Here is a 12270-nt window from a genome sequence, read left to right on the forward strand (position 1 = left end):
TTCTAAATAGAGGCAAAACGTGGTCCAGGAAGAATTCCACAAGGTTCCAAATGGCTGAGAGGGGAGGCAATGCCTGCACACTCCTTTACTAAAGTGTAAGAAGGAAACTTACTTCTCTTTCCTATCCTTGGCTCATTCTTTAGTCTTATCAAGAAGAGTTCTCTGCAAGATCATCAATGGAAATCTGCCCTTGGGCTACTGGTTTTTTTTCTGTATTTCATACAGAACACTGCAGCAACTCTGTACCACAGTGTACTTGTGTTCTCAGAAAGAAGGGAAAACATACAAAAAAATCTTGGAAAGGACTTCATGCAAAGGAACACCAAGCAAGGGGATAAACTATGCTGGCTGAACATGGCTCCAGTCAAACAGCAGGAACACATCCCTAACAGGAGAAGAGATGAGGAATGGTGACCAAGCCAGAGCAGTTGATTTAAAATATGAATTAAAAAAATATACCTTCTAACATAAAGTGTTATTATTTGGTTGTCTTTGGCTGTTCTAAGCTGCTCATGGAATATCAGGAAGTAAATGACTGGAACAGTGTTTCGTAGTTTGGTAGACTGTCATTATTTCAGTTATTTCTTAACATATTTACCATTTTCATCTATTTCCAGCTTCTTTGATAATGGGGATGCAAGGGAGTATCACCTTTCATTGAATGCTACAGAAAACGAAAGATAGATTTTTAAAAATCACTATTTTTATTTGCCAAGCCTCATTTCCATATTTTTTAGTGCCTTAGACTACTATCTAATACTAAATTATTGACTGCTGGTTTACCTTAATTGTGAACAAGTCCTCAATCACTTCATGAAACAGGAACTTAAGTTAACATATTGACAGACATTAACTATCTATTGCATTTGCTTTTGGTGTTAATGTCTTATAAGGAGCGGCTGAGGGAACTGGGCTTGTTTAGCTTTGAGAAGAGGAGGCTGAGGGACGACCTTATTGATTTCTACAACTACCTGAAAGGAAGTTGTAGAGAGGAGGGAGCTGGTCTCTTCTCCCAAGCATCAGGGGACAAGACAAGGGGGAATGGCCTCAAGCTGTGCCAGGGGAGGTTCAGGCTGGACATCAGAAAAAAATTTTTCACAGAAAGGGTCTTTGGGCACTGGAACAGGCTGCCCAGGGAGGCATTTGAGTCACCATCCCTGGAGGTATTTAAAAGACGGGTGGATGAGATGCTCAGGGGCATGGTTTAGTGGTTGATAGAAACCATTGGACTCGATCATTCTGGAGGTCTTTTCCAACCTAGTGATTGTGTAAGAACATGTCAACATCTTTGACTCAACGTCCCAGTCAAACTCTTATTTGAAAAAAATTACAATCCAGCTTTAAAATTGTGTCTGCAGCCAAAACTGTGCTCTACATTACATTACATTTTTTAGAGTACCAAGTGTGGTGCAGTAACATTTACACTGCTGTGAGATCTTGAGTAGATACATACTGAAGCCAAGGAAGCATCAGAAGAGCATGGTACACAAAACTGTATAACATAAGCAGCTTGGTCTGATAGACTGTCATAAACTTGAGCTACAAAGACAGTCATGACACCAGACTGAGTATTCAGGCTTGGCCACATTTTCGTTTAATACTATTACTGGGTGATATGCAATTTATTCTGCTTCCTCCTACAAGCACTTCACAGAACATACCATAGACCTCAGGGCACAGAGGATATTAGAGGTAATGATAATACAATTATGAGTGATTTTTCTTACCGAGCTAGGCTCATAGATGACTGCTGCATGTTCACGGTCCCATGATCAGGCTGCTACAATTTCCCCTTTCTTTTATTTTATCACTAGCTCCAACAGCACTAGCGAAAGGGCCCAAACTAGTCAGGATGGTAGAGTGCATCAGGTCTGGGCTCAGCTTTGCTCCATGTGGCATCTCTCCCCCAACACCGTTGCCTCTTAGCAAAGAAGTGGAACTATGTTAGCCTGGTGAGTTACAAATCCTGATAAATCTGTACATGCAGCTTGACAGGCTGGCTAAGTAGAGTTTCCAACTATATTCCTAGCACCAAGAAGTGGTCACTCCAACTCCAGTCTGAGGCACTAAAAGTGTCAGAAGAGGCTGCCAGTAAGCATTCTCTGTAGCAAATGATTTAATCTCCTGGCTTTGTGAACTTGGCAAATACCAAATAGTGCTAATACAGAGAACCAACAAAGAAGTGCCAGGTGCCTGCCTAATGAGTGGGGGAAAAGGGTCTCTCACCTTGGCAGGCTTGTTCACCATCAACAGGCTGGTAGCCAGCCTTGCAGTTGCATCGTCCAATGGCCACCATCCACTCCCCTTCTCCATTGCAGTGCAACCGAACACCTGAAGACCCAGTCATGCTTGTCTCTTCAGCATTTGGTACACACGTTCCTGGTGACTCTACCAGTGAAGTCCTCTCACCTCCAGCAAAAGTTTCAGGGAAGGAGGCAAATCCTTTCACCACAGCCGGGCACTTGTAGAAAAACACTTGGACTGCCACCAGGGACATGCAGGCTCCTGAGTCCTGGAAGGCTAGGTAGAAGCCACGCTTGGTGAGTGGCCCAAAGCTACGTACTTTAACATTCATCTTTACCACCTTCCCAGTGCTGTCCACCTGGGAAAAGCTTTCATCAGCTGCAATAGTATCCACTTTGGTCCAGGGGCCCTCACGCCATTCTGGTAGCTCCTGAGAGCCTGTGTCAGCCTCTGACTGATGGTAGTAGACTGTGAAAGTTTCCTTGCAAGAAGAGGCCACAATCCGCATGCTGGCACAGTCTCTCACTGAGAAATGGAGACGGACATGGACTCGGTGAGCTCCGCGTCGCTCTATGAAGTGAGTACGCAACCAATTATTCTGACCTGGTTCAGCCACGTTACAGACTTCAAAGGTTCGGATCAGACGCTTCTTGTCATCCAGGACACTTACCTCATCCCACTATCATGGATACATGGGGAAGAAAAGGAAGAAGAAATAGTAAAAAAAACCCTATGGATTCAGTGTTCAATACAGAAATACAGAACAGGACTTCTTCCCCTCCCTTCTTGCCAAGTTTATGACAAGACTTGAACCTGCCAATAGCATGTGCAGCACAGCACTCTAAGCAGGACAAACTATGGCCCGGCAAAGAGCTGTTTAAGCCTGCAAGCAAGAACTGTTGTGACAGAAAACACAATTTATGCAAACCTGTCAAATGTCATGGAGAATCCTAAAATTAGAATCACACTTTCTTTCCTCCTACTTTCCCACCTCTTTATCTCCAGAGACAAAATGCACAACACAAACAAATGAGACAGTGAAACAAGACACTGTTCTCTAGAGAAAACATTAAAGCAGAGGTACCTTTTACTCAACTTTATCACTTTATTGGAGCTGTGCTCTGCCATCTCCAATGCACACAAACCAACTCAGCGTGGCCATCATGGTGGTCCAGGATCTGTTTTGTGCCAGGAGGAAGGCACAAGTGAGGGACAGAGATGGATGGGAGCAGATTACTGCACAGACCTGTAAGACAAACTCCTCCTTAGCCTCTCAACTAGCTTTGCAGAATAGGTATGAGGTCTCGGGTATGACAGACGAAGCACATAATGAGATAAAAGAAAAGGAATATGTGTAAGCAGTCTTGCCAAGGTCACATTGACCAACTCCTCACAACAAGACCTGCATTAATACCAGTGCCAAGAAGAAACACCAAGTTATGGTCCCTAGTGACTCCCTCCTGTGCAAAATGGAAGCACCTATCTGCAGTGCAGATCCTCTTTTTGGGGAAGTTTGATGCCTTTGTGGGGCATGGATTAGAGATGTCATCAGATGATGGAAGAGCTTAGTACAACTTTCAGACTACTGTCCCCTCCTTCTCTTTCACATGGGTACTAATAAAGTCGCAACAAGAAGTCTAAGGTCGATCAAAAGAGATTTCAGAGTCCTGAGAGCAGTGCTAAAAAATACAGGAGGACAGGTAGTGTTTTCCACAAACCTCCCAGTAATGGAGAGAGACTCTGGAAGAAATCAGAGATCCCAAGATACCAGTATGTGGCTTCAGAACTGGTCCCTCCATCAAAACTTTTGGTTTTATAACCACTGAAGAGTCTTTGAAGCACAAGGTATGCAATCCACCTGTCCCAATGGGAAATGAGTCTTTGCTCCTAAATTGGCAGGACTGTTTGAGAAGTCTCTAACCTGTAACTGATGGGGAAAGGGGATACCAACTGGAGAGCTGAAGGTAAACCAAGGGTTGGCATGGCATTGCCTGAGGGTGGCAGTGCTAGTGGGAACATTTATGCTGCTCCTGGGAGCAAGGAGGGCTCAGGAGCACATCTGAAATGCTTGTACACCAATGTAGGCGCTATGAGAAACAAACAGGATAAACTGGAAGCGTTGATCAGTTTCCTGGAGCTATGGTATCAGTGGTATTAGTGAGACACGATGGAATGAGTCCCACAATTGCAGTGCTGGGATGGAGTGCTACAGGCTGCTCAGGATGGACAGGCAGGGCAAGGGAGGTAGAGGAATTACCCTGTAAATAACGGAGAGATTTGTTTGTACAGGTCTCGCAGTTAGGGATGATATGGTGAGAATCTCTAAGTGAGGATTAGGGGAACGGAAAATAAAGCAGATGATGTAGTCGGTGTCTACTACTTATCACCCACCTATGATGTTAGCACTGATAAGTTATTCTATAGGCAATTAGTAGAAATCTCTGGATCAGTAACCCTTGTCCTTATGGGGGATTTCAGCTTCCTAGGCATGAACCACAAATACGATACTGCTGTCACACACAAACCTGTGAAATTCCTGAAGTCTGGGGAACAAAATTTCTTGTCACAAGTACTCAGCCAACTAGGAAAGATGCCCTCCTAGACCTCTGATTTGTGAATATAGAAGGACTGATGAGAGATGTGATGGTTGGTGGTTGTCTTTGCCACAGCGGTCAAAATGTGGATGAGTTTAAACTTTTCAGTGTAATGAGAAAAAAAGAACAACAGAGTTTCTACCCTGAATTTCAAGAGAGCAAACTTTAAACTATTCAGGGAGTTACTTAGCAGCGTAACCTGGGAACCTGCTTTTGAAGGTTTGGCAGTCTATAAATGCCGGCCAATTTTTAAGAACCACCTTTCAGAAGCACAGAAGCAGGCAATTCCAGTGGGTTGGAAATTGACCAAATTGGGCAGAAGACCAGTCTATGGAGCTCAAGATAAAAAAGAAATGGACCTTTGGAAGCAAGGTCAAACTTCGCAGGAAGATTACGGAGTTGCAGTTAGTACATGCAAGGAAGAAACATGAAAAGCCAAAGCTCAGATAAAGTTGAAACTGGCCAGTGTTGCAACAGACAACAAGAAAGGCTTTTTTAACTATGTTATTGGCAAGGTGAGGTCTAACGAAAACATCGGACAGATAATTCTTGAAGGTGGTCACCTGACTAATAAGGATAAAGAAAAAGCGGAGGTATTCAATGCTTTTTTTTGTCTCAGTCTTTAATAATTCTGATAGGCTGTGGGTTGCTCAGTCCCCTGAGCCGGAGAATCACAAATACAGGAATAGTGACTTTCTATTTGAGAACGCTGGAATTTTAAGGAACTATTTGTATCAGCTCAATGTTCCCAAGTCCATGAGGCCTGATGGGATTAATCCCAGAATGCTGAAGGACCTAGCAGATGCTATGGCAGGACCCCTCTCAATCATCTAACAAAGATCTTGGGAGTCTGGGGAGGTCCCTACTCACTGGAAGCTAGCCAGTACTATTCCAGTTTACAAGAAGCGTGTCAGGAAAGACCTAAGAAACTACAGACCTGTTAGTCTAACCTCAGTTCCTGGAAAAATTATGGAGAAAAAATTATGGGTACTATTAAAAGCGTTTAGAGAATAAGGCAGTTAGTTCACAAAGGGAAAGACCTATCTAGCTAATCTGCTATCTTTCCATGCTAAAGTCACTCACCTAGGGGATGAAGGGAAGGCGGCAGATATAGATTTCCTGGATTTTAGTAAGGATATTGATACTGTCCCTCAGAGCATCCTTCCAGACAAGTTGTCCAGCTGTGTGATGAGCAGGTACATGGTGCACTGTGTGGAGGATTGGCTGAATGGCTGGGCTCAAAGGGTTGTAGTGAATGGAGTTACATCTGGCTGGTGACTAGTCACCAGCAGGGTTCCTCAGGGCTCAATTCTGATTTGGAACAGGCTTCCTAGAGAGGTGATCGATGTCACAAGCCCATCAGTGTCTAAGAGGCATTTGGACAATGCCCTTAATAACTTGCTTTAACTTTTTTCAGCCCTCAAGTGGTCAGGCCTAGACAATCTTTGTAAGTCCCTTCCAACTGTACTAAACTATGCTATGCTATTCTACTCTGGTTAGTCTGTGTGGAGGAATGGCTGGAGATCTCATTAGCATTACCGAATAATGGTGGAAGGAAGACGGTAAGGAGGTGGCAATAGTATCCCACTCAGTATCCTCCTCTCTTAACAATCTGTCTTTGAACACCATACTGTGTTCAAATAGTTCATATGTACAAAATCCATACACAAGACTCATTGGTTCCAGTTTCCCTTTCTTCATCAGCTGCACACACACCTTCCCAGCAGAGGTGCAGCCAAGAAAAGGACAAAGGAAATGCTTACCCCATCAGAAGGATGGGTGGTCCAGCCAATCTCTGACATCTCTCCAGTTGTATCCAGAAGTATTTCTGTTTAGATTTAAAAATAAATAAATAAATAAATAAATAAATAAATAAGCAAGCATTTTGTGTTTTTCCAAGTCAGGCTAAAATCTTATCTATCCCTCATAGATTATATATGACAGACTATGTCCATAGCAGTAAATTAAGCAGTGCCATGACAGGGGCAGAGGCACTAGGCACATAATCATGCTACTTCATGGTTAGTAAGTTGTTTGGCAATATTCTGGCCAGATGAAAACTTTCCCAGACAAAGTGTAAGAAGAGTGATAATGTGGAGCAGAGTTACCATAATGAGCAGCACACATGGGACCACCCTCTTTTCAGAAAGTAAAGGGTGGGACAGAGAGATGAGTTATATGAATGCACGCCAACCTCCTCAGGACCATGACAGCACATTTAATTTGCAGGTGTAAATGTGGGCACAAGGCTAAGACACTTTTGTTTCCAGCTCTGGAAACAAATTTTTGCGGGAGTTTAGGATGGTGATGTAGTTGATTCTGTGATAGATTCATTTTGTGGGCCCTAGGCTGCAAAACTCTAAATGAGTCCAGTTTTATCAGAAAGTCAGCGTTAAATTGTCTAATACTTAAATAGCATTATACTGCTCAGGAGAAGGGCCCGTGCAGAACTTCACAGGCCTAGCTTATTCCCAGAACCAGTGTGCATTTCCATTGTTTTTTAATCTACCAATGGGTACAGACACTAGACATGACTGCTCTTGGAGATGCTATCCTCTGTTCAGGTACAAAGAAATAAAGCAGAGATTGTGAAAGTGTAAGCTACATACCTAGTATTCTCCAGAAGTGAATGTTAAGGTCTGAGACAACCCTGGAAGTTACTGGTATGCAAGGATGTGAGCTTTACTGTGTACATTTATAGTAAGGAAATAGGGGAAGAAAAATAGGTATTTACATGTGTTGATACATACTGTACAAATTGACTGCTTTTTCTTAAAAGCTGGAAAGTCAATTTCTTTTGTTTGCTTATTTTAACTTTCATTTTTCTGTCTCATTGCTTTGTTTAGAAAAAAAAAGAAAAAAAAAAACCCAGAGAAAACCAAAATCCAACAGCAACACCCAGCTTCTTTACAAACAGGATTTATCATTCCTCTTGCAAAGGTTTAATGATATCATTCTCCCATGTTTTATGCAGGACAGATCCTCAATAGTTTCTGTTTCCAAGTTACGGATTGCTGATTTCACTGTCCCTATCAATGCTCCTGGAGATTTACCCGACATTAATCAGCAGAAAGAAGAGACTAGACTCATCATAAAGCAAACATGATCAAGTGAACAAGTTTATCCAGACCTCAGGTTTCATCAATGCCCCTGAACTGATGTCCTCTATATTCCTGTAGAAGAACTTCCATTTCTTAGGCTTTCCTGAGAAGCCAATGCAGTTCCTCTCTTCAAAAGCAGTGCAAAATACCGGGGCTCGCTTGCCAGAACTGAAAGGAGCTACTGGTTACAGCTAAAGCACAAACCCATTAGAATTACCTAACACACCATAGGAAATGTTGAGGAGCTCAGTACTCAAGGATAGCTCAGCTCAGACGGCTCCTCGGAGAGGCAAAACATCTGTGAAAGGCCTATGCCTCCCTGAGGCACAGTCCTCTCCAAGGTTGTCCTGGCAGCAGAAGGACTTGGCATTCCCCCATGCACATTACTGTCTGAATTGCACAGTTTGACGCAAGTGTTGCACTCTGTCATGTCAGTACTTTGCCACTGGGATGGCTTTGATATGCTGGAATAATATTACAAAGCCATTTTTCAACAAAGAATGAACTTTTTTTCTAATCAGGTCTGAGTGTCCCACTCAGCACAGTATAAGGCAGCTACCCCATGGAAACTTGGAGAAAATAAAATAGAGAAAAGTTATCAGGGCATGGAAAGCCAGATAAAAAGTGAGAAAGGAAAGCAGAAAAGAGAAAATAAAGATGATCTGCTTAGCAGCCTGGGCTCTGCCATGACTAGCAGGAAGCACAATTCTCCAGATGGCTTCTCATCAATGACCAAGGTATTTTTATCAAGCACATGAATCTTTCACAGGCAAACAGGTACAGGAAGCCTACAGCAGACAGAACTGTCCCTGTCACAGTGAATATTTTAAGTCAGGAAGCTCTAAAAATAATAAAAGTACAGAAGAATGTTGTGTGCATAAATCTTATTTGGCGACCTGCACTCTGAAGTCCCTCAATGTTTTTCTTCTTTTTTTCCCTCCTACTGGCTGTATGCCTTGAACCAGTTCCCCACTCTCACTAACTACATGTACGCTCACAAATATAACACACTGTTAGACTAATCTCTAATTCTGAGGCAAACAGGCACAGTACGGCTCATATTCAAATCAGGAATGGTCCTTGGTCCATCCTAACCTCTGACCTGCACCTGGGCACTGCTTAGGAAAAGGTTATTAGGCATAGGCCAAACCGTTGTCTGTGCTAATAATTTAACAGTATGAATGACTACATTGCAGTGCGCAGGTATAAGCGTTCACTCTGCCACTTTATTAGTACTGATGTAGCATTCCACATACTCTGTGCTGGACCAGACCAGTATTCTGCTGCTCTTCAGTGCAGATAGCAATGATCTGTTCAGCTTACACCCCTTTTGACTTGCTCAAAATCAAGGCTCTTGCAAGATCAGATCAGACACAGACCCATGGCAGTCCACAGTGCTGCTTGAGACAACACTTACTGAGGTGATCTCAGAATATCAACAGAATAATATTCCACTCTGGATTAAAAACAAGGAATAATGAAAGTATCTGAGCAATCTGGAAGCTTTTAAACACATGAAATGATGACAATTCTTCTTTGACTCCTGCTTTAATCTTACATTTTTGAGGAATGAAATTCCAATAGCATATTAAGACTGCTATTTTAGTTCAAAGAAGAGGAAAATAACTGATCTTTCTCCTGTATTTCTCTTCCTTAGCTAAAAAAAAAACCATAATCTTTTATAGCAGAGCAAAATCGATTCATTACACTCTTTGTAAAACAATATTTAGAATTAACAACATACTCATCTGTGTCCTCTGTTCTTGCAGGCCAGAAAAGGTGAAAAAAAATATACTAATTACTTATGCTAGTACCAGTCTATATACTTGTGCCACAAAGCAATCTCGTGGGCTGTACTATACTACGATGTCAACATCAAGATCAACTGGGCAGAGGTGGGAAGCTGCTATTAGAGATCAGGATTTTCAGAACAGACATTTTAATGATTTTCAGATTTTGGTTACTCTATACTTTGAAGCAAGACACTTCAGTGCTCCTGTTACAGGCAAATATTCCCCTGACGCAAGAAGATGACAATTGACCCAAGGATGATTGATTCTTGGACAACCTTCATGAAGGTAGAGACTGCCTAACAGCTTTCTGGATTGAAGAGCACTTGTCCTCAGTGTTTTAACAGTGGAGTGGTGCAAGAAGAAATTATACAACCCAAGTCCAGGCAAGCTATAGCTGCTGAGAAGAAAGCTGGTCCTGAAAAGACAGTGAAAGAATCCTTTCACATGTAGGATTAGAAGCTGTTGCCAAGAATAACCAGAACATAGAATCACAGAATGAAAAATGCTGGAAGGGAGTATAGAGGTCATCTCAATTCATAGTCCAGGTCAAGTTACAGTAGAATTCTGTATATATCCAAAAGTACACATACATTGCTAGATAAGGCAAATGGCATTAGGGTAAAAGATAGCATTCAGAAGGTTCGCTTTGCTATGCAGCTGAATGCCCCAAGCAGCAAAGCCTTAAGAGACTTCTTGAAAAAGAACTGAAATATTACTGGGCTTATTCTGCCTTGTATGATCATGCCTTGAATGTGAACAAGTAGGAGGACTGAATGCTCTCTAAGAGGGCTGTAAAGCAAAAGCAACCTTTCGGCTTGTGCAAAGATATTGTAAGGGGTTGCCAAATCCAGTAACCTCATAAAAGCAAGGCTTCTGCAGCTCCATCTCCCCAGGTCCAAGCAATAGAAGGGATGAGTCGGTATTCCCAATAGGCACACACACAAACACATGCAGACACTGTACATATACAAGTGGCCATCGACAAAGATCAGCACCAACAGAAACACTCACCAGTCACGCAAACAGAAAAAGCACCACCAACGGCCTCACCCTGCTCCCCTTTCTGGCTGGTCAGGATGAAGGTCTGTTAGTGGGAAATATATATGCATTTATATACAACATGGATCCCTGCAATAACTGTCCTTAAACATCCAGTCTCCAGTAGCTGACCTCTGGATCTGTGGTCTCATTTGCTGGCACCTGCACATAGAAGCATCTGAACCTTGAAGCCTCACTCCTGTTCCTAGTAGTTCAGACGCTTTCACTCACCAACATATCCCTTCTCACACAGAGGCACACTACGGATCCTCAACTAACTGGCCTTAGGCATGCAGTCTCCCCAGTAGCTGGTCCTGGATTCTTGGTCTCCTAGGCTGCTGGCACTTGGACATGAGTCCCCAGGGCCCAAACTCAGTTGTTGTAGCGCTTCCTCCACTTCACAGATTCCCACTTACACATACAAACACACACACTCACTCACTCACTACAGATCCCTTCAGTAATTGGCCTTAGACATTCACCCCATGCAGGAGCCGGCCATTGAATCGTCTTGTCTCCAGCTGCACTGAGATACACAATATACAGACAGGACTCTAAAAAAAAAAAAACAAACAGAACTTACGGTTGCCCCCAGTAGTTGTCCTGGACCTCCTGAACCCCTCAGCAGATAGCTCCTCCAGCTGTATTGTTCAGACACACACACATACAAACAAGTGCCTCATCCATCCCCCAGATTGTCTGGTCTCTCCTTGGCTTCGCAACCCAATTACTCTACTAACCAGCTAGTCTGGCTTGATATTTGTTAGAGATCACAGAGTCACTCATATAAGCTAGCTCATTTCAGTTGCTGGCATCACAGATGCACAGATGCCATTATCTTGTGGTCCAACTTAAGTTCCTGGCACTTGATTTTCGTCCCTTCCAGACTCTGCAGTTGCTAGCAGCACTGACATATGGGCCCCTATGACCTATGGTTCAACTCCAGTTGCTGGCATTTAAACATCAATAAACATACAAACTCACAAAATAAAGCCCCAGGTAACTAGTGAAAAACTGAATTTAATAAGAAGGTAGGATAGACTGTGGTGATCAGGTGTGGGTCAAGGCCTGATAGCCATACTGATCAGCAGCCTGTTTACATTTGACATGCCTCTTATGTCTCTACTTGCTCACACTTGATCCTCCCCAAAAACACCTTAATCCCTCCTTTTCCACACCTATGGTTCTTCCTATAAACAACCCACAGGAAGTTCTGCAAAAGCCCCAAAAGATCTTCCCTACACCCCACAGTAAGTCCCACAACCCTGTTGGCAGTAACTCCTCTCAATTTGCAAGGTGTTCCAGAGAGCACTTCCACTGACTTATTATCTTAATGAGCCACGTTCCCACTGAATGGGCTGATGCTCTTGTGACAGCCCTAGGAATAAGTGGGTCAGAGTGCTTATTTCCCTATTAGGTTATTCATGTTCCCCTGCTTTTCCTTGTTCCTCTGTGCTCCTTCAAGTTTGGGGAGATGAGCCTTTTATTATGTAACTGAAC

The 12270-nt window shown here is 42.9% G+C and overlaps 1 protein-coding gene across 5 annotated transcripts in view; it reads right to left on the minus strand.

Annotated features, from left to right (window-relative positions):
* The window catches only part of EPHB6 (EPH receptor B6), an 88759-nt gene that overhangs the window by 50329 nt on the left and 26160 nt on the right, over positions 1 to 12270 (minus strand). For 4 of the 5 annotated variants that reach the window (XM_054050549.1, XM_009566669.2, XM_054050622.1 and 1 more), the window contains exons 3-4: positions 6602 to 6666; positions 2227 to 2923 (exon numbers count right to left, since the gene is read on the minus strand). In XM_054050549.1, the coding sequence (XP_053906524.1) occupies positions 2227 to 2923; positions 6602 to 6666 (762 nt within the window). Of the gene's footprint in view, positions 1 to 2226; positions 2924 to 3328; positions 3491 to 6601; positions 6667 to 12270 lie in introns of those variants that run through there. The other variant, XM_054050757.1, reaches the window with a different exon arrangement.

This window comes from Cuculus canorus, chromosome 1, assembly GCF_017976375.1.
Source record: "Cuculus canorus isolate bCucCan1 chromosome 1, bCucCan1.pri, whole genome shotgun sequence".
Taxonomy (NCBI): Eukaryota; Metazoa; Chordata; class Aves; order Cuculiformes; family Cuculidae; genus Cuculus; species Cuculus canorus.